General features: G+C 41.4%; 1 protein-coding gene and 1 non-coding gene across 2 annotated transcripts in view; both read left to right on the top strand.

The window, feature by feature from the left end:
• Window positions 1-19,074: 19,074 nt before the first annotated feature.
• MAP3K21 (mitogen-activated protein kinase kinase kinase 21) overlaps window positions 19,075-27,740 on the top strand; it is a 77,229-nt gene continuing 68,563 nt past the window's right edge. The window contains 10 exon segments of the mRNA XM_049788092.1: window positions 19,075-19,308; window positions 19,310-19,339; window positions 19,341-19,448; window positions 19,450-19,513; window positions 19,516-19,595; window positions 19,597-19,686; window positions 19,688-19,747; window positions 19,749-19,829; window positions 19,831-19,962; window positions 19,965-19,992. Of these exon segments, the coding sequence (XP_049644049.1) occupies window positions 19,075-19,308; window positions 19,310-19,339; window positions 19,341-19,448; window positions 19,450-19,513; window positions 19,516-19,595; window positions 19,597-19,686; window positions 19,688-19,747; window positions 19,749-19,829; window positions 19,831-19,962; window positions 19,965-19,992 (907 nt within the window).
• LOC126031642 (U6 spliceosomal RNA) lies at window positions 24,112-24,219 on the top strand. Its single transcript, XR_007503475.1, has one exon. It is a non-coding gene; the product is annotated as a U6 spliceosomal RNA (small nuclear RNA).

Below are 27,740 nucleotides of genomic sequence, written 5' to 3'. Positions count from 1 at the left end.
GATTCCTGTGTTCAAGCAGAGCCAGAAATATCCCCTGAGCACCACCAGAAGTGACCAACAAACCAGAGAGAGAGAGAGAGAGATTCTGAAATGAAATTGTGAACAAATATAGTGATATTACAAATAGTTTTAGATAAATAAGCAGTTGCTTGTTGTATGGGGAGCAAAGGGACATTTTACAGACCATAAAGCTGCCAATCTACTAATAAAATATCTGATGAGAAATTGTTATTATCAAGAATTTGGATGACCTTCAAAAGTTTATGAAGTCTGTGGCTCTGAGGAAGGAAATTACTAGGCAAAATGATGGAGATGAAAAAGAGAATGTTTTTGAGTGTTGACATGTTGGCTATTTTTGGTTTCTAAATTTACCAAGAATAATGGAAAGAATACCAGGGGCTTAAATTGTTTCATGGTAAATGAGCTGTTTACTATCTGAAATTATCTGTATGTCTTCTTTTTATTGTTTTTATTTTGGGCCCATACCTGGTGGTGCTCAGAATTTACTTCTGAGTCTGTGCACATGGATCACTCCAGTCAGGACGTGGAAGTCCAAATGCATGAAACGAAACTGTAGTTGGCTGCATCAAGGCAAATGCCCTACCCATTGTGGTATTGCTCTAGGAACCTCCACCCCAATTACCCATTTCTTAAATGAAAACAAATTACAATAGAAAAAGTCAATTTTGAGTGATAAAGTACAAGTGTTAAGCACCTTCTCTGCATACTGCCTGTCTAGATTTAATCTCTGGCATATAGTATCATATAGTATCTTGTTGGGCTTTTACATTATGGTACCAACAAAAGATAAACTGTTTCAGAACACTTAAATAAAGGAAAATACACTTTCAAATACTTTATTTGAAGGGATCATAACCTATACGTAAAAAGCAAATAAAAATTTTTAGATATATTATATTAAAACATTATGAACGGGCCCGGAGAAATAGCACAGCGGCGTTTGCCTTGCAAGCAGCTGATCCAGGACCTAAGGTGGTTGGTTCGAATCTCGGTGTCCCATATGGTCCCCCGTGCCTGCCAGGAGCTATTTCTGAGCAGACATGCCAGGAGTAGCCCCTGAGCACCGCTGGGTATGGTCCAAAAACCAAAAAACAAAACAAAACAAAAACAAAAACAAAAAACCAAAAAACAAAAAACATTATGAACATGAACACAAACACCCAAATTAAATATTAACAAACAGAATGAATAGCACATAAAAGCCAACAGGAACTATAGTTTAATAATGTAAAGTTGATTTATAACGTAAAGAATGATATTAAAGTATGGAAACAGTGGAATTCTGTTATCAAAAGTATTATTTAATAGTACTTGGTGTTGTGACTGCCTAGCTTCCAGGATTTTGTGGTTCTGTTGTAAGATTAATACACTGACTACCTGCTTTTTTTTTTTTTTTTTTTTTTTTTTTGGTTTTTGGGTCACACTGGGCAGCACTCAGGGGTTTCTCATGGCTCTAAGCTCAGAAATCGCTCCTGGTAAGCTCAGGGGACCATATGGGATGCCGGGATTTGAACCATCGACCTTCTGCATGCAAAGCAAATGCTTTACCTTCATGCTATCTCTCCGGCCCCTACACTGACTACCTGATCTCTGCAGTGTTAATACTCTTTTGTTTATTACTTCTTTATTTAATAGTTCACGTAGTTAAATTTCCATGGGCTGCAGCATCCACAGAAAAAACAAGAATTTCTATGTTTGTGAATACTCCAACCACAGTTTCATCAACCTGGTCCATGCCATCTCAGTCCTATCATCTTTGTCCATGCAGTTTTAATGGTGTGTTATCTGTTTCATTACCTTTTTGCCATTTGCATCATTTGCAAATCTAATTTCTATGAAGTGGGCTATGTACATATGTTCATACATTTATACATTAATTATCCATATATTAGTTATCCACATATTAATTAGTATAACATATCCATATATTAATTATTATTTATACATCAACTATCCATATATTACATTAACTTTATTTCAGCTAATTGTTTATCCTATGTAAGTTAGATTTAGCAGAAACCAATCAGATCATGTATGACCTATGCAACTGAGGTTTTGTTCAATTCAGAGGTCTGGATTATCTAGTCTTCTACTGCATACTTTCTCTGTAGCAAAGTTTTTAATTAATTTATTTATTAATTTATTTATTTTTTAGTTTTTGGGCCACACCCAGCGGTGCTCAGGGGCTACTCCTGGCTGTCTGCTCAGAAATAGCTCCTGGCAGGGGACCATATGGGACTGGGACACAGGGATTCGAACCAACCACTTTTGGTCCTGGATCGGCTGCTTGCAAGGCAAACGCCGCTGTGCTATCTCTCCGGGCCCGAATTTTTTATTTTTTTATTTTGGTTTTTAGTTTTTGGTTTTTGGGCCACACCCGGTGACATTCACTGGTTATTCCTAGCTATGTTCTCAGAAATTACTCCTGGCTTGGGATCGAACTGCAGTCCATCCTAGGTCAGCCGCTTTCAAGGCAAACGACCTACTGCTTTTAAGGCAAACGCCTTACTGCAGCGCCACCACTCTAACCCCAGTTTTTAATTTTTTAGAGCAGATAGTCAATGAAGAAATTGTAGCATGCTTTCAAAAGATTAAAAAACTCAACAAACTTAAAGGCATTGAAAATTATTTATTTGGATGATACAGCATTACAAATACATCAATTCTGTTTAAATTAATTAGTAGCTCTAACATACCTGTTTTTAAAACTCAAAGGCATAAATTAAAAGTATCTACTGCAACAGAGATGAATATTATAATATAAAGTTGAGCTCAATAAGATCAATCACACTTTGATTTCAATTATATAAATTTAGGAGAAGCAAGTCTAATTTATGTATATTGCATAGCAATTGTTAGGAAGCACAAGGGAATTGCTAGTGATGTCCTGTTCCTTAATCTGGGTGGATTTTACACTTAGACAGTTTGTATGAAAAAACTAATATATAGATAAATAAAGAAAAATTGCCAGAAAAATTCTGAAAACCAGTACTACATATGTTTTAGGTCATAGAAATATCAATTAGACAGAAAGAAATGAGGTAAGGGAAGGGTATAAAGTAGATGAGATATACCTCATATTTTTGACATATAGAATCTCTAGATAAATTAGTTTAATATTCCTAGATCTCTCTAAGTCATTAAGGATCAAGTTGAAATGGGCAAAAGAAAATAATAAGTCATTTATAGAAAGGACTATTCAATGAGCCAAACAGCTGAAAAAATGTTCATTCTCACTCACAGTAAAAAATATAGTTTACAGGGACCGGAGAGATAGCATGGAGGTAAGTATTTGCTTTGCATACAGAAAAACAATGGTTCAAATCCTGGCATCCCATATGGTCCCCTGAGCCTGCCAGGAGCGATTTCTGAGTGTAGAGCCAAGAGTAACCCCTGAGCACTGCTGGGTATGACCCAAACAAAAAATATATATATATAGAGTTTACAAAAGTTTTTTTTGTACAGTGAGGATGAGCATATAAAAGGAAACATTGCTAGTAGCACTATAGAGTGGTATGACCCCTTTTGGATACCATTGATTAAAATCTCAAAATACCAAATGTATATACTCTTTGACTTACTTTTCCATACTTAGGAACTTATCCCACATGTAGACTGACACTTGTGCAAATGGCAAGTAGATGAAAGCAATCATTGCCCCATTGTTTGTGACACAGTTGAAACTATCTCAATTTGCTCTGAAGGATACCCTTAGAGAAATTATGATATAACATACAGTGGGTACTTTGTAACAGTAATAAAGAAAAAAGGCAACGTTAAGTGTTCAGATATGAAATAAACTAGATTGAGTGCAAATTTTAAGATATAGAATTATGCATAAAAATTTATATTGGTATGAATCTCTCAAATTACAAATTAAATTTCTAGATATGGAAATGGTTGATTCAGTAATGAAAATAATTTATGGAAGAAAATGTAACTTTTCAAAGTATTATTTTGTATTCATAATAGTATAAGTATTCATAATTGTATAAGTTTTGAATATATATTATTTTATTAGCGATACATGTAAATAGGGGCCAGAGTGATAGTGCAGCGGTAGGGCATTTGCCTTGCATGCGGCTGACTCATGATGAACCTGGGTTCCAATCCCCAGTGTCCCATATGGTCCCCCAAGCCAGGAGAGATTTCTGAGCGTATAGCCAGGAGTAATCCCTGAGCATCACCAGGTGTGGCCTAAAAACTAAAAACAAAAAACAAAAAAAACAAACAAAAAAAACCCCATGTAGATAATTAAACACAGCCACAGAAATTTTCCTAGTTCCTTTTGGATGAAGTTTAACATAAAAAAAAAATTTAGAAGATAGGGCAGGAGTGGTAAGGTTGGCCTTGCAATCGGCCAACACACGACGAACCCTGGTTCGAATCTCTGCACCCATCTGGTCCCTGGAGCGACACAGAGCCAGAAGTAACCCTAAGAAGTAACCCTGAGCACTGCCGGGTGTGACCCAACACCCCCCCCCCCCAACTAGAAAATGGAGTCCACTAATCAAGAATAATAAACAGCTTAATTTTTTAAATTCTTACTTGAAGGTGGCAGTTCCAAATCCATCTAAGTAGAAAAATAAGGCCTTCAACAACAAAATTAATATTAATATGAATCAATATTCAGTATATGTAGAAATGGGGGCTTAGAATTTGTCTCCCCACCAAGATGTTTAGTTTAGAATCTTTGAGAAGCTGAGGTTTTATAAAGAATATTCTTACTTGATTATGGAAAACCAGTTTGTCCAAGAGCATTATCAGATAAGAAAATACCCCTGAAAAAGATACTTACTGGAAGCTTTCCTTCACTGAACCTTCAACTTTATCAAGTAGCTTGAAAAAAGATTAGGAAGACTTCAAATAATCCCCTGATTAAGTAACAACCACAAAACAATGCTTTATATTTTTATAGCACTAGACAGTTTTCAAAGTACTTCACATTCATTAGCTTCTTTTGGATAATAAAGCAATCCCATAGGGAAACAATAACACTCATAACATCAGAAAATCCAAGTCTTCAGGTGGATGCTATGACATTGGGCCCTGGAAATTCTTACAAAAAATAAAACTAACATTGAGAGATGAGAAATGACAGCAACAGTACTGGATTAAAGCCATTTTAAAACCGGTCTGTTGCACACTAGGGTATAAAGGAAGAGAGGTCACCTGGGTTCATTGAAGAGTTCAGGAGAAATTTTAGCAGATATTTCTCTACTGAGAAGATGAGATTACTTCAGGAAAGAAACCTGAACTACCCAGATCAGTGCTGAATTAGCATAGTGCTTAAAGCAACGAGTAGGAAAAGAAAAGAAAGGAAAAAGTACCCTGGGATTTATGAAGTTTTTTTCTTCTAAGAATTTTAAGAGAATCATTTGATAGTTTTGTTATATTTTTAATTGTGATCTTCATAATATTAAGCAGAGTATAATAATATTTTCCATTGTCTGTATATGCAGATTTATATGCAGATTTGGGAGAGTTTAAACAAAAGCTGGAAGTGTTAAAAAGTTCAGTGGCATAAGTCTATTTATGTGTCCCAGTCAAGTTTACAAAGGTTTTCCATTCTAAACAGATGTGATATGAAGAAAATTAGTATTTTCATTGAGTGAATAAAGTGTGAGCATTATATAGGAATTTATTATATGTAACTAGTAAGCTCCCAGCACAATAAAAATAAACATAGACAGTATAGACCCATTACTCTGTGTTTTGTTCACTACAATTTTAGGGTTACTTGCTTTTTCTTTTTAACCACCTTGTCCCCTGTTTAGCATTTCAAGCAAGTTACCAAGTAGTCTATTTATTTGAAAAGAGTCCAGTTAATCATAAATAAAATAAAACCAATTTTGATAGAAAAAAGTACAAAAATGGCAACTCAGTGAAAGGGTGACTTTTATATCTCTCAGCACAAGGTCAAGGTCAGAAGTTTTAAAGTCTTACTTCAGAAGGGATATCTTCAAGGGTTTACAAAAGACCTTGGTTTTCTGAAACTACTCAGATTTTTACATTTTGTATTATTTGATGAAGTAGTTCATTGTTCTTTTGGCAGCCTTGGCTGTAATCTAACTTTAAGCATGAACAGTCAAGGCTCCAGTCAAGCCTAGTGATTAAAGTTACATCAGTTCTTTAAAAAAAAAGTCATAAAAAAAAAAGTCATGATTACTTTGTCAAAGTTAGAGTCAAATGAAATTTTAAGAATAAATGGTAACCTGACATACAGATTAAATTTGAAGTTTCAACATAGTCAAAAGATGCTAAGAATATTAGCTTATTGTGGCTGTTTCATCAGTATTGTCCATTATTTTTTCTTTGTTTTTTGGGAGTTTTTTCTTTATGAAAGAGAGAAAGAGAGAGAAAGAGAGAAAGAGAGAGATCAGCTCCTCAACAAAAAGGAGGCAGGAAAGAGAGTCATATTGTCCATTTAACTCTAATTATTAAGCTATTGAAAAAGAGTTTACGGGCCAGAGAGATAGCACGGAAGTAAGGCATTTGCCTATCATGCAGGTTTGTTGGTTCAATATCCAGGCATCCCATATGTTCCCCTGAGTCTGCCAGGAGCAATTTATGAGCATAGAGCCAGGGAGTAACCCCTGAGCACTGCCAGGTGTGATACCAAAAAACCAAAATAAAAAAAAAAAAAAAAAAGAATTTAGAGAACCAGGTTTCAAAGAAAATGACTAGTTTACCATCTCAACACCTTTAAAAATTACTTCAATCTAGTGCACTACTGATGTAGGTGTAGTAGACCTTCCTGAAAATGTAAATGTAATTCTGTATTGTGAATGCCCTTCTGGTATTGGCTCACTTAATTCTTTGCAAAATAATTACATGTACAATTCCCTTATTGAAGTCTTCACTCAAAAATCCTACCTTACAACCTTTTGAAAACAGTCTTGTTTTTCACTTTCCATTTGTACCCATTTGTAATTTTTCTTTTCTTATATCATTTTATACAGAGTTAAATATTAGTTTTATAAATGTATTTTATTTTGTCATACATTGCTGCTAAAATATTCATGATGACAAGATATGAGTTTTTTTTTTTTATGTTTGTTTGTTTTTGGTTTTTAAGTCACACCCAGCAGTGCTCAGGGGTTACTCCTGGCTTTATGATCAGAAATCGCTCCTGGCAGGCTCGGGGACCATATGGGATGCCAGGATTCGAACCATCGTCCTTCTGCATGCAAGGCAAATGTTCCTACCTCCATGTTATTTCTCCGGCCCCAAAATGTGATGTTTTGTTCACTATTTTACCCACAAGTATTAGATATTGTCTTGACAATAAAATACACATTGGAAGAAGAGAAAAGAAAAAGAAAAAAAAAGGAAGCAAACAATATAAAGAGAGATGACAAAAACAGCCACTTTGTCAAATTTGGTTTAGATGCCCAATAGGAAAATGAAAAGTGCTTATCACTTTTCATAAAGAAAATGCAAATCAAAACAATAAGATTTCACCTCACACAGTGAGACTGGCATACGTAATAAAAATAAAAATACACACAAGCCTTTTCCCAAATGTAACTAAAGATAGAATAGTAACAAGTTATAGGAAACATTTTTTATTTCAAATATTTTCTTTTACTAAAAGAGAAATATTTTATTTTAAAAAGTAAAATGGTGGACCCGGATAGCACAGCGGTGTTTGCCTTGCAAGCAGCCGACTCCAGGACCTAAGGTGGTTGGTTGGAATCCCGGTGTCCCATATGGTCCCCCGTGCCTGCCAGGAGCTATTTCTGAGCAGACAGCGAGGATTAACCCCTGAGCACCGCCGGGTGTGGCCCAAAAACAAAACAAAACAAAACAAAGTAAAATAGTGGGCCAGAGAGATAGCATGGAGGTAAGGCGTTTGCCTTTCATGCAGAAGGTCATCGGTTCGAATCCCAGTGTCCCATATGGTCCTCCGTGCCTGCCAGGAGCAATTTTTGAGCATGAAGCCAGGAGTAACCCCTGAGCACTGCCGGGTGTGACCCAAAAAAGCCACACACACACACACAAAAAATAAATATATAAATAAATAAAATAAAATAGTGAGTGCCGGGAGCAATAGTATCAACAGTAGGGCATTTGCCTTGCATGTGGCTGACCCAGGACAGACCTGGGTTCTATCCCCAGCGTCCCATATGGTCTCCTGAGCCAGGAGTGATTTCTGAGCACATAGCCAGGAGTAAACCCCTGAGCATCACAGGTGTGGCCCAAACACCAAAAAAACCAAAAAACAAACAACAACAACAACAACAACAAAATGATAAAACACACAAACAAACAATAACCCCATAGTGAGCCAGAAGTGATACGTACAGTGGGTAGGGTGGTTACCTTTCATTCAGTCTACTGGGGTTCGATCCCTAGCATTCCATATGGTTCCCCGAGACCTGCCAGGAGTAATTTCTGAGCACAGAGTCAGAAGTAACCCCTGAGCACTAGTGGTTGTGTCTCCCACAAAGCATATATAACATAGTATGAGTGTCTGGAGGAGACAGTACAGCAGGGAGGGTACTTATCATGCATTGTGACTCGACCTGGGTTTAATCTCCAGTATCCATATGGTCCTCTAGCACACCAAGAGTGATTCCTGAGTGCAGAGTTTAGGAATACACCCTGAGCATTTCTGGGTGTGACCCAAAAACCAAATAAATAAATAAATAAATAAATAAATAAATAAATAAATAAATAAATAAATAAATAAATAAATAAAAATAACATATTCCCTGGGCTGGAGAGGTGAGTACCCTTGCATGTAGCCAACACCTTGTTTGATCCCCTAGCTTTGACTGTGATCAGTTCCCTCTCCACTAAACACAAGTACCTAGGGTCAAAGCAATAGATAGTAAGTTGGATCCTGCCTTTCATCAGGTCCACTTGGGTGTGGTCCTCTGGTTCCAGAGCTTCAGGAGTGATACTGAGGTCAGAAACCAGGAGTAAGTCCTGCTAATTGTGGCCTAAAAACAAAAACAAAAGAAAGAACACAGTACCTGAGGGAATATTAAATTTACCAACTCTTTCTTATCTTTCCAGAGGTTTTCTTATCTTTCATATCCAAACTGCTAGGTTCACTTTTTTTTTTTTTTTTAGGTGTGAGAGTTTCACCAGCAAACAGTAAACAGGGTTTACCCCTAATTGCATGCAGGAATCACTCTAGGAACCATAGGAATTCAAGAACAGCATCATACCACTGCTAGGCCTATTTATTTGATTAATGTTGAGGCTTGTGTAGGCACACCTGGTGGTGTTCAGGGTTTATTTCTGGCTTTGTGCTTAGGAGTCACTCCTCGAAGTCTTGAGTTATTATATAAGGGGCCAGAAATCAACCCAGGCCAATCACATGCAAGGCAAGTGCCCTACCTGCTATTTTATTTCTCCAGCCCCTAGGACCCATTTTTTTTAAAATCCTCCTAATCTGGATTTACTTTCTTAATCTTGTCAAGTATATATCCTTTCTCTATAATTGAGTATTTTCAAGGAAAGATGATGGTTTCTTTTTCATTGGGGCGGGAGGATTGGGGCCATACCCAGAAAATGCTTGGGAATATCAAGGATCAAACTGGAGATGACCACATCTGACAGAAAAGCCTTCATCTCTTATACTATTTCTCCTATCCAATTTCAACACTTAAATACATTTTTTTTTATTATTCTCTCATTATCCTCCCTTTACCATCCACCTTATCAACTCCCTCACAACTCTGAAAAATCCCTACTATGTTTCCTCTCATTCTCAGGCTGAGGATAAGCAGCCATACTGGGGCTCTCAACTCCTGGATGGCCTGAGGTAGGAACCTGAGTCCCACAAAGTCATAGTGTATAAATCTTCTTCTTATTAAATCCTAATGCCTTTCAACTGCTGTTTACTCCATACACTTCACAAAAGATTCCCCTCTTTTGCTATTTCCTTGTACCTATTAGTCTAAGATCCTCTGCTGTTTTGCTTCTGTTTTGTTTTGTTTTGTGTTTTTGGGAGGGACCACAACTGGTAGCACTCAGAATTAGTCCTCGGCTCTGCACTCAATAAATCACTTCTGAGGATGATTTATGGCAGTTGTAGGGGGGACCAAATGGAATGCTGGGATCGAACCTGGGTCTACAACATGCAAAGCAACCACCCATACTGGTTGTGCTATCGCACGGGCCCCCTAAAATTATCTTCTATAATGAGATTTTGATCCTCAGCATCTTCATTCCTCAACCTTCATTTTAGTCCATTATAAAAATGCCTCTTTTGAACTCATGCTGATTTTCTTTTCTTTCTTTTATCCAGTTTCAGTGGTAACTTTCTGTAACTTTTCTGAGGTTCTGGCAGAATTAAAACCACCCGTACATAAACAAAGGATGATTGCTTTCATGCTGCTGAGGATCTTTTTAGCAGCATGACTTGAAATGGGGTCAATGTGGTAGACTCAATTTTTGATCTCAGCTTATATATACATCTTTAAGCAGAGCCAATCAGAAAAAAAGATTACCCTAGTTTTGATTGTGAATGCTTAATTCCTTTTGGGGGCTGGGGACATGAGAGCACAGGGTTCACATCTGGTGGTGAACAGAGGACTACATACAACGCAAAGACGAACCTGCAGCTGACTGCATGCAAGGCCAAATCTTAACTCCTGTACTACTCTTGGGCCACTAATTCCATTTTATTATAAACAAAATTGTTGTTGTGTTCGTTATTATTATTACTATTATTATACTTTTTCAACCACACTTGGCTGTTTTCAAGCATTAATTTTGGCTCTACACTCAGAGATTACCTTCTGGCAGACTCTGGGACGGTGAGGTTCAAACCTGGGTAGGCAGCATGCCAGGCTACATGCAGTACTGCAATATGCAATATGATATGCAATATAATAGGACACTATCATGTCAACCCCACTAATCCTTTTTTTTATACTCATTGTCTTTGTTAGTCTCTTGCTTAAATGTCCAAGATTTATCTGTATTGGCCAGGTGTATTACAAAGAACTGAGTAAGGGTTGTAGGTCCTCATTTAAATAGCATTTTAGCAAATTAGAAAAAATTTTCTTGTTTTTAACCTCTCCTTAAAGAACAAACCTGGGGCAGAGTGATAGCACAGCAGGAAAGGTGTTTGCCTTGCACTGGCTGACCTGGGTTCAATCCCAGGTATCCATTATGGTCTTCCGAACCTGCTAGGAGTATTTCTTTTCTTTTTTTTTTTTTTTTGTGGTTTTTTGATCACAACCCGGCAGTGCTCAGGGGATTATTTCTGGCTCCCAGGCTCAGAAATTGCTCCTGGCAGGCACGGGGGACCATATGGGACGCCGGATTCGAAACCGATGACCTCCTGCATGAAAGGCAAACGTCTTACCTCCATGCATGCAATCTCTCCGGGCCCCCCTGCTAGGAGTATTTCTGAGTGCAGTGCCGGAGTAACCACTAAGTGCCTCCAGGTATGGTGTCAAAACAAAACAAAAACAAAAATAATAAAGGACAAAACCTAGGGGCCGGAGAGATAGCAATGGAGGTAAGGCGTTTGCCTTTCATGCAGGAGGTCATCGGTTTCAAATTCCGGCATCCCATATGGTCCCCCCGTGGCCTGCCAGGAGCAATTTCTGAGCATGGAGCCAGGAATAACCCCTGAGCACTGCCAGGTGTGACCCAAAAACAACAAAAAAAAAAAAAAAAAAAAAAAAAAGGACAAACCTAAACACCTAAATATATTTTTAAATTTTTAAAATATATTTTTAAATATTGTAAACATACTTAAAAATATGGGCCTGGAGAGATAGCACAGTGGCGTTTGCCTTGCAAGCAGCTGATCCAGGACCAAAGTGGGTTGGTTCGAATCCCGGTGTCCCATATTGTCCCCCGTGCCTGCCAGGAGCTATTTCTGAGCAGACAGCCATGCTATATTTTTTTAAAACTAAAATTTCAGTAATTTTGAACTGTTCTTACATTTTGAACACACCCTCATCTCCGACATCTGTGAATCTGTAAGCTTGATGTTTAGTTTTTTTTTTTTTTTTTTTTTGTTTTTGGGCCACACCCGGCGGTACTCAGGGGTTACTCCTGGCTGTCTGCTCAGAAATAGCTCCTGGCAGGCACGGGGGACCATATGGGACACCGGGATTCGAACCAACCACCTTTGGTCCTGGATCGGCTGCTTGCAAGGCAAACGCTGCTCTGCTATCTCTCCGGGCCCATGTTTAGATTTTTTTAAAGATTACATCATTAATGAGATCATGTGGTATATTTATTTTAAGAAATGTTTGTTTCTTTTATTCCTGGCATTTCTCAGATGCTGTGCTCCTGGCATTGCTCAGGGAACCAGGTTCTAACATGTGTTGACTGCATGCAATGCAACAGTCCTACATGCTATACTATTGCTCTGGCTTTTATGATATATTTTAAATTTTTTTCTTCTTTCTTCTTTCTCTTCATCCTTCCTTCCTTCCTTCCTTCCTTCCTTCCTTCCTTCCTTCCTTCCTTCCTTCCTTCCTTCCTTCCTTCCTTCCTTCCTTCCTTCCTTCCCTCCTTCCCTCCTTCCTTCCTTCCTTCCTTCCTTCCTTTCCTTCCTTCCTTCCTTCCTTCCTTCCTTCCTTCCTTCCTTCCTTCCTTCCTTCCCTCCTTCCCTCCTTCCCTCCTTCCTTCCTTCCTTCCTTCCTTCCTTCCTTCCTTCCTTCCTTCCTTCCTTCCTTCCTTCCTTCCCTCCTTCCTTCCTTCCCTCCTTCCTCCTTCCTTCCTTCCTTCCTTCCTTCCTTCCTTCCTTCCTTCCTTCCTTCCTTCCTTCCTTCCTTCCTTCCTTCCTTCCTTCCTCCTTCCTTCCTTCCCTCCTTCCCTCCTTCCTTCCTTCCTTCCTTCCTTCCTTCCTTCCTTCCTTCCTTCCTTCCTTCCTTCCTTCCTTCCTTCCTTCCTTCCTTCCTTCCTTCCTTCCTTCCTTCCTTCCTTCCTTTCTTTCTTCCTTTCTCATCCTCCAGCCACTGATGTCCCCTGTTTTCCTTCCTCCCATCCTCTACACCCCACATCTCTGCCTATCTCTAGAGCAGGAAATTTGCTTCTCTCTTTGTCTCCCTCTCTTTTTCCTTTTGACTCTGTGGCCTGTACTATTGTCAATGGAGGTGTGCTTGCAGTTACTTTCTTCCCTTTTGGCACCGAGTTCTTGTCCAGAGCGATCAGTTCCAACTATCATTGTCCTAAGTAGACCCTTTTCTATTTTAACAGCACTCACTGTTCTTTGTGGTGAGATTCCTTCCCTGAACTGGACCTCCTCACCTTTAATTCTATTGTCTTGGGATATTGTTACTATACTGTCTTTTTTTTTTTTTAATCTCACAAACAAGTGAGATTATTCTATGTCTATCTTTTCTCCTCTGGCTAATTATTTCACTAACATAACAATCTTCATGTCTATCCATATATAGCAAATTTCATGATGTCATTTTTTTCTAACTGCTGCATAGGATTCCATTGTGTAGATATACCAGTTTCTTAGCCACTAATCTGTTGTTGGGCACCTGGGTTGTTTACAAAATTCTGGCATTTCTAAATAGTTCTGCAATGAACATAAGGAGTGCAAGGAGAACATTTTTGTTCTCTAGAAGTGATTTGCTGGATCATATGGGAGTTCATTTTTTTTTTTTTTTAGGAAAGTTCATATTGTATTCCAAAAAGGCCTGTACCACCTCTGGATTCCTACAACAGTGAAAGAGAGTCCCTTTCTCACTGCATCCATGCCAACACTGTTTTTTTTTTTTTTTTTTTAGTGACATGTGCTAGTCTCTGTGATGTGAAATGACACTCATTATCCTTTTGATTTGCATCTCCCCAATGATTAAGTGATGTTGACCTTTTTTGTTTGTTTTTGTTTTTTGTTTTTGGGCCTGGCTGTCTGCTCAGAAATAGCTCCTGGCAGGCACGGGGGACCATATGGGGACACTGGGATTCGAACCAATCACCTTTGGTCCTGGATCGGCTGCTTGCAAGGCAAAAGCCACTGTTGCTATCTCTCCGGGCCCATGTTGACCCATTTTTAATGTGCCTTTTGGTCATCTGTGTTCCTTCTTTGAGGAAATCGTTTGTTTCTTCTCTCCCCATTTTTGAGTGAGGTTAAATTTTTTCTTGTAATTTCAATCACGTGTCTTGAATATCTTAAATCTTAGCCCCTTATCAAATAGGTATTGAGTGAAAGGTTTCTGCATTCCAGAGGTGGCCTTTGTATCCTAGTCACTATTTTTTTTTTTTTTTGAAGTGTAGAAGCTTTTCAGTTTAATGTAGTCCTATTTGTTTATCTTTGCTTTTACTTGCTTGGTCAGTGGTGTTTCCTACTTGAAGATATCTTTAGTTTCAATGTCATGAAGTGTTCTGCTTACTTTCTCCTCTACATACCTTATGGTTTCAGGTTTGATATCAAGATCTTTAGGTCCATTTTGAATTGACCTTTGAGCATGGTGTTAAGGAGAGGTCTGAGGTTTTTTTTTTGTTTGCCTTGTTTTTGCAGGTGGTTGACCAGTTTTTCAGCACCACTTGTTTAAGAGGCTTTCCTTGGTCCACTTTGTATTTCCTGCTCCTTTATCAAAATATAATTGTTCATAAACTGGGGGTCCATTTTGGAATATTACAAGTCCATCTCACGTCTATTCCATTGATCTGAGGATCTGTCTTATATTCCAGTACTATGCTAATTTAATGATGATATCTTTATAGCAGCTTAAAGTTAGGGAAAAGAATCCCTCACTGTTTTTTTTTTGTTTGTTTGTTTTGTTTTTTTTTGGTATTTGGGCCACACCCGCTGACACTCAGGGGTTACTCCTGGCTATGCACTCAGAAATCACTCCTGGCTTGGGGGATTATTTATGGGACACTGGGATCAAACTGAGGTCTGTCCTGGATTTGCCACGTGCCAGGCAAATACCCTGCCAACTGCTCTATCAATACGGTCTCTGGTAATATTTCTAAAGGCAGAAGTTTTTTGTTTTTGTTTTTGTTTTTTTGGGGCCACAGCTGTTTTGATGCTCAGGGGTTACTCCTGACTAAAGCCGCTCAGAAATTGCCCCTGGCTTGGGGGACTTATGGGATGCCTGGGGGATCGAACTGCGGTCCTTCTTTGGCTAGCGCTTGCAAGGCAGACACCTTATCTCTAGCGCCCACCACTCTTCCGCCCACGAGGGCCAGAAGTTTTTATGGGGAGATCATATCTGGTGGTACCTAGCTTTCTCTTGGCTCTGAGCTCAGATATCACTCCTTATGAGGCTCAGGGGACCATATGGGGTTCCAGGGTTAGACCCCCGGGTCTCTTGCAAGGCAAGTGTCCTGCCAACTGTACTATCAGAATATTTTTTAATAGTCTTTTAGCCAATTTTGTTTCTTCAAGACTCAATGTGTGGTGGCCATTTTTATTTTTTAATTTCGTTTTTGGGCCACACCTAGTGACGCTCAAAGGTTACTCCTGACTATGCACTCAGAAACCTCTCTGGCTTGGGGACCATATTGGACGCTGGGGGATCGACTGCAGTTCTGTCCTAGATAGCGCCTGCAAGGCAAGCACCCTACCACTTGCGCTCTGGCTCCAGCCAGCCCTATGTTGGTGGCATTTTAAAATAGACTAGTGCAGAATATATAACAATCTGAAATCTCTTATCAATAAACTTTATATAGTTTACCTTGATATTTTATCACAAGATCTTTGGCAAAAGAAAACATTTTGAAATGACAGAAGGCTATTATGATTTTCATTTATTCCACTTGGTGCAAATTTTTATAAATTTGAGGACTCGAGGCCAGAGAGATAGCATGGAGGTAAGGTGTTTGTCTTGCATGTAGGAGGACAGTGGTTCGAATCTCGGTATCCCATATGCCCCCCCTCCCCCAGCCTGCCAGGAGCGATTTCTGAGTGTAGAGCCAGGAGTAGCCCCTGAGTGCTGCTGGGTGTGACCGAAAAACTAAAACTAAAACAAAACAAAACAATTTTTTAATTGCAACAAATTAAAAATTCATACTGAGGGGCTGGGGTAATAGCATAGCAGTAAAGCATTTGCCTTGTTTGCAGTTGACCTGGGACAAACCTGTGTTCAATCCCTGGCATCCCATATGGTTCCCACAGCCTGCTAAGAGTGATTTCTGAGCGCAGAGCCAGAGTAATCCCCCAGCGTAGCTGGGTGTGGCCCAAAAACCCAAAAATCCAAAACAAAAACAGGAGCCTGAGTGATAGCTCAGAGGTAGGGCCTTTGCCTTGCACCGCAGCTGACCCAGGACAGACCTTGGTTCTATCCCGGTGTCCCCATATGGTCCCCCTGAGCCAGGAGCGATTTCAGAGCATATAGCCAGGAGTAACCCTGAGTGTTACTAGGTGAGCCCCCAAAAGCAAAACAAACTAAACAAAACCAACAAACACATATTGCATGTCAGAATCTAAATGAAAATCCTAGAGACAGAGCACTTACAAACTATATTTATCAATGGGTTGACTGAGGTCTGCTTGTTCTTTTCATTGAAAATGGATATTAATGAGTATATATTTATTGAGTATATATTGTTCAATAGGTGGTGTTTTAGCTTTTACTGACTGTCTTTACATTTATATATCATCTTACCCCTGCCCCTCTGTAGTAGGTGTTAATTATTGTTCTTCCCATTTTACAGATAGGATAGAGCAGCTTGTACAGTCAGAAAAATTACTCCAGATCACATAGCCAATAATACTGACCAAAAGAAAGCCGCAAAGTGTTTCAAAGTTAGTGATATCCTACTTTCACATGAACAAAAGTGGTGGTAAAGGTTTGTACACTTAAAATCAAGCAAACAGGGGCCCCGAGATTTTAGCACAGCGGTGTTTGCCTTTGCAAGCAGCCGACCCAGGACCTAAGGTGGTTGGTTTCGAATCCCGGTGTACTATATGGTCCCCCCGTGCCTGCCAGGAGCTATTTCTGAGCAGATAGCCAGGAATAACCCCTGAGCACTGCCGGGTGTGGCCCAAACACACACTCACACACACACACACACACACACACACACACACACTCACACACACACACAAAGAAAAGAAAGCAAACAAGCAAAAAGGACCTACTGCAGGACATTCATTCGTTAAGAATATAAAAATTTGTCCTCTCTTTTTCTGTATCAATAGTTTAGAGATAGAGTAGCTAGCCCTGCATGCAGAGAATCAGGGTTCCATTCTCTGCATGCAGAGAACCAGGGGTCCATTTTCATGGGCTCCTTCATGGATGTGACACCTGAGCACAGAGCCAGTAGTAAGCCCTGCAAACTGGCAGGTGTGGCCCCAAATAAATACCCTGCTCCCCCAAAAGAAAATAGTCCACTCTTTCTAGCCGCAACTCCTACCATAAGAACCTCTCCACCTCTACCTTCTTGAGTCCACTGTTTATATATTAGTGCTTTTTGCTCCACACTGCCTGGAAAAAAATTCACATTTATTTATTTTTTTAAAATTAAATCTCTCAAACTCAGATCAAATAACAGACCACAAAACATTTCCCAGTCACACCCCAGGCACACAGGACAGTTGATTTATTCTTCTGTTGTAGAAGATTCTTTATTCTCTCTTACTCTCTAGAGGATGGGCTTAGTGATTTTTGTTCACAATGTTTGATACTTACACCGTGAGCGCTTAGAAAACAATAAATTAGATATATTCACACACAGTTGTATTTCTTTCCACGTTGTTAACAGCAAGGAGATTGAAGTGTCTTGGATCGTTTTTTGTTTGTCTGTGATGATCCTGGCAGAAACTAAACTGGGGAGTGGAGGAAGACAAGGGAGAAGGCAACAGCCATGATGGTGAAGCTAGACTAGGACACTTTGTGTTGCTCTTCTGTGACAAAGGAAAGAGTGGCTGGCTACATCTCAAAACGGTTGTGCATTTCATGAGGCCAAATTAATGGATTCCTATGAATAAGCCTCCTCACCAGTAAACCCTTTAAGACGATATAAAGAAATACTAGGGGAAAAACAATGAAGAAAACATGTTTCTCTAAAACAAACAAAAACTCCAAAGCAGTCCCACTCTCTCAATCACTAGGCTTCATTTTGCCACCGGTGAACCCTATTATCTCATGCACAGCTTGAGTCAGGAAGGTTGGACACTCCATTTCCCAGAATATTCAGGTGCACTAACGCAGCAGCAGCAGCAGCAGCAGCAGCAGCAGCAGCAGCAGCAGCAGCAGCAGCAGCAGCAGCAGCAGCAGCAGCAGCAGCAGCAGCAGCAGCAGCAGCAAAGAAACAGCCAGTTTATTAGCGAGGACTTGAATTCCAGTGCACAGCCTCTTGCCCAGTTAACCTTTCTGGAAATGCAGTAAGGCCCCAGGGCTCTAGTTAAATGAATCTTGGTCAATGCTCTCGAAAAACCCAACCTCTGGGGGTGGGGTGGGGTGGGGTGGGGGTGACGGGACAGGGCGGTCTGGTCGTGTTTTGAGTCAACAGTAAAGACAAACGTGGCTTATCTGTCAACAAGGAGCCTTCCGGATCGTGGTTGGCCAAGTTTGTTTCTTGGTTGCGCTGTGCCAAAGCGCGCGGGCCCAGCAGGTTGCTTTCCGAGTCTCCGGAGCTCTGCGCCCAGTTCGGGGATGTTATCTTGGGGACCCCCACAACCCGCTACATCCCGTCGCTTTCTTTGCAGTCTCCGCTTGGGACCCAGTAAACTACACCAAACCACGTTCCGGGCTGCTGGAAAAACTTGCCCGAAAACTTGGGGCCGTCCCAGGTTGGCTCCGCCCGCCCCGCCCGCCCGCGCCACGCGGGCTCGCTCGTCGGCGGCGCTCCCAGATCGACCCCAGACTTGGGGGTCCGGCGGGGCGGGCGCGGTGGGCGGGCCCGAGTGCGGTGAGGCGGACCTGGCCGCAGGGAGGAGGCGGGCCCAGGAGCCGCGCGGGGCTGGCGGACTTGGTGGCCGGCCAGCTAGCTGCAGGCCCCGCGCGCCGGCCACTATGAAGCCACAGCGCCCGCTGCACGGGGACCGCTGCAGCCGCAGAGACGCGCGTGGAGGAACGCGGGGTAAACCCTCGGCCAAGTAGCGGGCCTGCGAACACCACCAGTCCCGACCGATTCGTCCTCGCGCTCCTGGGGACCCGCCGGACGATGCGTTCCCCCGGCCGCCCCCGGAGGCCTGAAGCCATCGAGGATCCGCGCTTGCCCGGCTCCCCCCCATGGCTTTGCCGGCGCCTGGGGCGAGGCCGATCGGACACGTGTCGCGTTGCGGCGCGCTTCGGCCGGGTCTCCGCGTCGTCGTCGTCGTCGTCGTCCGGGGCCTCGGCGTCGGCCGCGGCGGGCGCGGGGCTCTGGGCCGCGCTCTACGACTACGAGGCGCGCGCGCGAGGACGAGCTGAGCCTGCGGCGCGGCCAGCCTGGTGGAGGTGCTGTCCCAGGACGCCGCGGTGTCGGGCGACGAGGGCTGGTGGGCCGGCCAGGTGCAGCGGCGCCTGGGCATCTTCCCCGCCAACTACGTGGCGCCGGTGCCGCCCACCCGCCGGCCCCGCGGCGCCCCCCGGCCCAGGAGCCGCCGCCCCGCCGCCCCGGCCGGCTCGCCCGTGCACGTCGACTTCGAGCGGGCTGGAGCTCAAGAGCTGATCGGCGCCGGCGGCTTCGGCCAGGTGTACCGCGACCACCTGGCAGGGCCAGGAGGTCGGCCGTGAAGGCGGCGCGCCGCGACCACCGAGCAGGACGCGGCGAACCGCGGCCGAGAGCGTGCGGCCGGGAAGCCCGGCTCTTCGCCCGCCTGCGGCACCCCAACATCATCGAGCTGCGCGGCGTGTTGCCTGCGGCAGCCGCACCTCTGCCTGGTGCTCGAGTTCGCCCGCGGCGGAGCGCTGAACCGCGCGCTGGCCGCCGCCAATGGCCGCCCCCGACCCCGGCGCGCCGGGCCCGCGCGGGGCGCGCCGCATCCCCCCCGCACGTCTTGGTGAATCTGGGGCGGTGCAGATCGCGCGGGGCATGCTCTACCTGCACGAGGAGGCCTTTGTGTCCATCCCTGCACCCGGGACCTCAAGTCTAGCAACAGTAAGTGGGCCGCGACCTAGCAAGTGCCAGGAGGCCTTTTCCAGGAGCACCCCAACTTTTTTATCCAGGCCCAGTACTGAGCCGGCTCTTAAGGTCTTAGTTCCTCGTGCCAAAGAGGCAGGTTTTAGCAGCCGGGATCCAGGACCTTCTGGGTTCAGAGATCTGGCCAGACTTGGTTTCCGTCCTGTGGGGCAGGGGAGCCAGGTGAGATACTTGCCCTGACTTTGCTTTCTCGAGTCTGAGGGAAAAAAAATGTGCACCTGCCCTTGCTTGCAGATTTATAAAACGGTTCTAAAATATCTTTGTCACCTGGAAACCCCCTCTCCCCGATGCTGCTGTTCGCCTTTCTGTTCAAGCAAGTGGTTCATTGGGGTAGAATTTTTGCACTTTAAGATGGGAGGAATCTATGGCTCCAGATTTCTTAGAGGCCTTCAGGACATGTATTTAGTTTTGCAGTTTCACTAGGGCTGTTTTTGTGGTAGCTCTTCTCCCACTTTTAAGGTATGAGTTTGGTGCTTCCAAAGTTCTTTGAACTGATGTCTACAAATACTGCGTTATTTTATGATTGGTTAATGGTTGGGTTTTTGATGAAGCCTCTAGACGAGAAATATCACTGCGCCAAGATTTTTGTCCTTGCACAAGTATTTTGGAATCCTGCAAACTTGGCCTATAAGATTTACATTGTTTATAAATCTGGGTAGATTTTCCAGGTGTCTAAAAATCTGACAGACAACCTAAACATATATCCTATTAAATTTCACATATGAAAGTGCTAATAAATAGAATTGCTTGTTTCTTCTATATTAAAGATCACACCATATTCTTAGAAGAAAATGAAATCTTTTGAAAGATAAAAGGATGCAGCAAGAACTAGCTTTGGCCTACCCACAGCTGCATGTCTTTCAACCTTGTAAAACCTGCCTAGGACAGGGAGCTAACACAAATGGAAACACTCTTCAACAGTTTGTAGAAAGAGTGACAGAAAGAAATGCTGTGTTTGTTGTCTGTGTAGTGTATTTCCTTCTTTCACTGGCATTTGTGAGTGACTACTGCCGCATTTTTCATTATGTAAATTATCATTTGTTTTGGTAACTATATGTAAATATTAAATACTTTGAAGTTTTACTTTATTGACTCCTGCTTCCTCCCATGTCTTACAATTTGATTGCAATTGCCTAAGTGATTGGCAATGAATTCTAACAAAAGTGAAATTGAAAAGTGACAGTAGCAATGATGTTTTTAGATTTCTAATTCTTAGAAAGACTCTAGAATTTCTTACTTTAGGGCTTATACTTAATTTTTTTGTTTGTTTGTTTTATTTTGGTCACACCCAGCAGTGCTCAGTGGCCACCTCCTGGCTCTACAACTCGGAAATTGCCCCTGGCAGGCTTGGAGGACCATAGGGGATGCCGGGATTCCCAACCACCATCCTTCTGCATATAAGGCAAATGCCCTACCATTATGCTATCTCTACGGTCCCCAAAGGCCAGCATATTTTTGTAAAATGCTTCAATTCTTAGAGCCATAACTACTAATTTCTGCTTATTTTCTAAAATATGCTTTTATTGAAGGAAATGCTTAATTGGGTTCCTACAGTGATAGGTCTGTGTGTTTGTTTGTGAGTTTCAGTAAATTCTCACACTAGTTGAGATCCTACATCTGGAGGGAGTGGGGCTTGGGAGGAAGTTTTCTGCAGAATCAGGCATTATGTTTTGGTACCACACCCAGTGGTGCTCAGAGTTTAGTCGTGGCTCTAAGCTTAGGGATTGACTCGTGACTGTGCTTCAGGGACTGTAATTGGGGTGCCAGTGATCAAACCCTGGTTGGCTACATGAAAGATGCCAGAATCAGATATTTTAAGAATAGTAATAGCTCGGGTCCGGAGCTCTTACTGTGTTGCCTTGCACGCGGCCAACACAGGACCGACTGTGGTTCGAATCTCAGCATTCCATATTGTCCCTAACCTGCCCAGAGTGACTTCCTTTTTTTTTTTTTTTTGGTTTTTGGGCCATATCCGGCATTGCTCAGGGGTTACTCCTGGCTGTCTTCTCAGAAATAGCTCCTGGCAGGCACGGGGGACCATATGGGACACTGGGATTCGAACCAGCCACCTTTGGTCCTGGATCGGCTGCTTGCAAGGCAAACGCCGCTGTGCTATCTCTCCGGGCCCCCCAGAGTGACTTCTTAGCGCAGAGCCAGGAGTAACCCCTGAGCGCCGTCTGGTGTGACCCCAAAACAAAACAAAACAAAGAAGAGTAATAGCTCATAGTAAAAACTCAAATTTTTTTAAATTGATTTTTTGCAATGCTGAGCTGTAATTACTGTTTTGCGACATACTTGGTCTGTTTCTCGGGTTACTAAGTTCACAAGGTGGAGCATGTTTCCTAGTATTTATGAGTGGAAGGGAAGGCCACTGAAATATCTCGAAGAACTGGAGCGGGTGCCTAGAGAGTGGAAGCCCTGACTTTGTGCCTTGGCATCACATGGTTCCCCAGCAGAGTAGGGTGTTGGCTCTAGTGGTTACCAGCACATAGAGGGGCCCTTATCATTATGTTCAGGAACCAAACCTTCTGGCCATCATAGCCAGGCCTAGTACAAAGCGAATGACTCCCCTTCTTAAGTTCTGATTGTGAGGCAAAACAAACAAAAAGCAAACAGTCGTAAGCTTACAATTAATTCAGGTTTTAGTTGTAAGCATTTTAATATAAATTTAAAACTTTTAAAGGACTAATACTATTAAATCGTAAAAGAAACAGAATGTCCCTGGAGTAATAACTTTGGTTAAACAGTTTTTATGATACCAGAAAAGCTTGTAGGAAAGTTGGTCTTTTTGTTACATGATAGATGTATGTACTCTTAACATTTAATTTGTTGCGACTTAGTGTTTGAAAGAAATTTTTATCCACTGAATAAGTTGTCAAAGTTCCTGGAGTATTGCAATTTTTATTATTGTCAGGCGAATTTTTTTTTTTTTTTGCTTTAAATTGCAGCACCTTTCAAAGGGTTTAAATTGGCTTGGTCACTAGTCTAGCCAAATATTTGTTACAATATTATCATTGTTATAGTTATTTAATTACTGTAACATGAGCATTTTGAATGAAGTCTAAAAAATGTGAAAATCACAGTGTCTAGTGCATTGTCTTATCACAGTTCCTGGTGTTATTTATCATAGAATAAATGCAGATACTTAAGAATTCTGCTATGATATTTGAGACCTTAAAAGTTCTGGCTTCGAGAAAAAAAAAGTTCTGGCTTCGAGTATAGCAAATACTCTGTTACAGAATCCTTTATTTGACTTTATTAGATATTTGCTAATGGTGGTAGAGAGTTAATGATAATGTAAAGAAGGTGTTAAAAAATCAATATTGAATTTTAATTCATTCTTAAGTCTACTCATGCAACAAAGGGCCAGTATAAGACTACTTGGAACCACATTACTGTAAATTTTTGTTTAAAAGAATGTGTAAATTTTTTTTTCAAAGAAAGGTATTTATTGTTCCTAGTAGATTTTCTTTCCTCTTTTCTAATGGATGGTTTTAAGTTTCATTAAATCATTTGAGAAATGTATATGATAAAATAACAGCAGTTATACTCTGATGGCACAAACAACTTTGGCCCTTTTCTAATAGCAAAAAAAAAAAAAAAAAAAAAAAAAAAAAGGAAAAGTCCACTATCGTGGCAAGTTTGTTGTTAAAATGTGCAAGGTCCTGTCACTTCTAGGAGGCAGAATAAAATAGAAGACACTATATTTAGTTTATACAGCAAGATGAAAACATTATAAACAACTTTGGGTTATTGTGAAAACTGTCAAATTTTTTTTTTGTTTTTTTGGGCCACACCCGGCGGTGCTCACGGGTTACTTCTGCTCAGAAATAGCTCCTGGCAGGCACGGGGGACCATATGGGACACCGTGATTCGAACCAACAACCTTTGGTCCTGGATCGGCTACTTGCAAGGCAAACGCCTCTGTGCTATCTCTCCAGGCTCTCAATTTTATGAACATTCAGAGAAGGGAGAGAAATCATCGGCATGCTAAGTCTATCTTCTAATCCAGCGGCAAACCAGATGACTATATCCCTATAAACATGGTGGATCTGTTTAATAGAAATAAAATTGATGGTGCTCGCTTCGGCAGCACATATACTAAAATTGGAACGATACAGAGGAAGATTAGCATGGCCCCTGCGCAAGGATGACACGCAAATTCGTGAAGCGTTCCATATTTAAAAAAAAAAAGAAAGAAAGAAATAAAATTGATGGTAGTCAGGCATGTTTGAAAACTATAAGTACTATGAAAAAGTAAAACATGTTAAGAGCTAGAGTGGGAGAATGAAGGGTGGTCAAGAAGACATTTATGGAAGTGACTGGTGACTAGAGCGAATGACTGAGAAAGAAAACCATGTTAAAAGGAAGAGGCATTCTCACATATTGGAGAGGGGAGGAAAGATAGATAGCTGAGACAGATGGGGTAGAGCAGTGGTCGGCAACCTGCAGCTCGCGAGCCACATGTGGCTCATTACACTTTTAATTTGGCTCTTCTGTGTGCCGGGCGGCCGCTCCAGGAGTCAGGACTCTGCTCCTAGCCTCTGTCAGTGCGCGCCCTGTGTGACTCTCAAAATAAATTTCAATTGTGGTTTTGGAGAGATTTTGCTCAGTTGAAAAAAAAGTTGCCAACCACTGGTAGAGGAAAGCATGGTGAATCTTGTGCCTTGTGATTCTCTGAACTTCAATCTGAGTACCTTCCATGTGGTGTCTTGGAGCATTTGTATGCCAAAGAGCAGTGTTATCTGCTTTCTGTGTTTTAGATTTGCTCTGGCTACTCTGGAAAGCAACAGGCCTTTCTGAAGGTTCTCTAGGCTATTCAGATCAAGAAAGTGTTGATTTGGATGAGGATGCTGCTGGTAACAGTGCAAGAAGCCTTCAAGGCAGTGAATAGGGAAAAGTAGAGATGTGTAGTACAGTGTGTGGATTACTTTATGCTTTGAATTATCAGATTGTTGTCAGAGTGTTTTATTTACAATGGTATTGCTCAGGAATTAGGCTTTTAAAATATTGTATACTGTATTATGTTTTATTTTAAAGTAGATAAGAAACACTTCAGAAGAAACTAAATGACAAATTTTGGTAGCTAGTTATTATTGTTAACATTTGTTTTTAGGCCACATCTGGCGATGCTCAGTCGTTCTGCACTCAAGAATTATTTCTAGCAGTGCCTAGTGATCATATAGGTTGGCCATGTGCAAGGCAAAAGACCTATTTGCTGTACTATCTCTCCAGCCCCTATCATCATCATCATCATCATCATTATCAATTTTTTGTTTTATTTTGCCCATACCAGGCTGTGCTAAGGCTCCTGACTCTTCTCAGGGATCAGTCCTAGAGAGGTCTGAGGGACCAAATGGGGTTGGCTCCATGAATGCCAAGCATCCTAGAAATCAAAACAGGCTTTATTTGATGAGTAAGGGAGGGAGATGATAAGAAAGGGAGAGAGAAATTTTCAAGAGAAAATTTCAGCTTCTCCAAAGGTGGAGAGTGCCCCAATATACAATCCAGTATAAAAGTAGGGAAGTCCAAATCGCAAGAGTGGAGCTACGAGCACTATGTTCATGGGCCCAGGAAGAACATGTGCTGAAAGGATTTATTTTTAGAAGACTAGCAGTTATGATGGCTGGGAATAGCATTTGAACATCACCAGGTGGGGCCCCAAACAAACAAAAATGTATATAATAAGTGATTTATTTGTCATAACTTTGTATAATCATTACAAACTTCCTCACCTCAAAGAGAACTCTCTACCCTTATTTCTGCATACTTCACCTATCACCAAAGAACTTCAAAAACCTGGAGCATTTTAGCTCCAGTATCAGATGATTGGCTATTTCATATTAGTAGAATCATTCACAAATAAAAGATTCACCTTTTTGAAATTTGCCTTTTTTTTTTTTTTTTTTTTAGTAATAGAGAGCTTTGGAGGTTCACCCTTGGTTTGGCATGGACCAGTGTTCTTTCTTTGGATGGCTTTTTGATATTTCATGATTTATCATGTAATGGAAAATGAAAGATTAATTGATTTTTCTCATGCCTTTCATCCTCCATCTGTTTTAAGATTTTTTTTCCAGTGGGGATAAAGAGAAATTAAGGGGACAGAGAGGAATTCAGTAATGCATTTGCTTTGCTTGTAGCAGACCCTGATTTGATCCCTGCCAGGAACAGTCTGGGAATAGCCTCAGAGTACTGCTAAACATGAGTCAAAAACAGTCCTCAAGCCCAATTGCTGTTTTCAATTTTGGTCATATAGTAAACTTACTGATGATAAAAGATAAAGACTTTGAGTCAGACATCAAAGAAGAATTTTTGGGTTATACAATATTAACACATCCCTGTTGCATTTATTTTCGCATGTGTGTGTTTGTGTGTGTCTGTGTCCATATACATCTTTTGTGTCCTCCTTTTTCCAAGTCTACACTTTCTTTTTTTTTTTTTTTTTTGGTTTTTGGGCCACAACTAGCGGTGCTCAGGGGTTACTCCTGGCTGTCTGCTCAGAAATAGCTCCTGGCAGGCACGGGGGACCATATGGGACACCGGGATTCGAACCAACCACCTTTGGTCCTGGATCGGCTACTTGCAAGGCAAACGCCGGTGTGCTATCTCTCCGGGCCCTACACTTTCAACATTATTATAAAATGTGGCACTTGGGGCTGGAGCAATAGTACAGCATGTAGGGTGTTTGCCTTGTATGTGGCCTGCTCGCCCAGATTTGATCCCCAGCATCCCATATGGTCCCATGAACATTGCCAGGAGTAATTCCTGAGTGTAGAGGTCAACAGTAACCCCTGAACATTTTTCAGGTGTGACCCTCCCAAAGAAGGGGAAAAATAGGTGGCTTTGGGTGTATATAGTACATATAAAATATAATGTAAATATATTGATATAAAAACCAAAATATAAAAGTTAAAAAATATATTCGTATTCACTCACTCATTTATTTTGGAGCTCACTCATTCATTTTGGAGCTCTTGATATGTCCTTTTTGGAAGAGAGAAATACAAAAAATAAGAGTGTCAGAGACATAGAGGAAGTAAGGTGCTTGCTTTGCATGTGGCAATCACTGGCACTACATTAGTCCCCTGAACCCCACGAGGGGTAATTGCAGAGTACAGAGCCAGTTGTAAGACCTGAGTACTGGTGGTATGGCCCAAAACCAAAACAAAAAACTATATAAAATTAAAATTTAAGGTGATAGGAATATAGATTTAGATTTTTATACACAGTGACATGTTTTATTAAAATAATATTGTGGGGGCTGGAGTGGTAGCACAGGGGGAAGGGTGTTTGCCTTGTACACTTTTGACCTAGGTTTGATCCCTTGCATCCATATGGTCCTCTGAGCCTGCCAGGAGTAATTTCTGAGTGTAGAGCCAGGAGTAACACTTGAACGCTGCTGGGTATGGCCCCCAAAAAAGAACAAAAGTGTTGTGTCCATAAAATGGCTTGTACAGTAACATTTTTTTTACATAAGTGCAATGTAACATTTATTTCAGCTGACCACATCCATATTTTTTGAAAAAGTTATCTTATTTATAATGAGTAAATTTAACTCATTTACTCACAATAGTTATTAATTGCTAATGTGACAGGAAGTCTACATTCTTTGTAGTCTGCAGATAGCACAATAAAAACAAGTTTCTCCCCCCCTCATGGAATTGACATGCAGAATTGAATAGACAACACAAGATGTCAAAAGATAT

Source organism: Suncus etruscus, chromosome 15, assembly GCF_024139225.1.
Source record: "Suncus etruscus isolate mSunEtr1 chromosome 15, mSunEtr1.pri.cur, whole genome shotgun sequence".
In the NCBI taxonomy this organism is placed as follows: domain Eukaryota; kingdom Metazoa; phylum Chordata; class Mammalia; order Eulipotyphla; family Soricidae; genus Suncus; species Suncus etruscus.
This window is presented reverse-complemented; position numbering and strand designations above follow the sequence as displayed.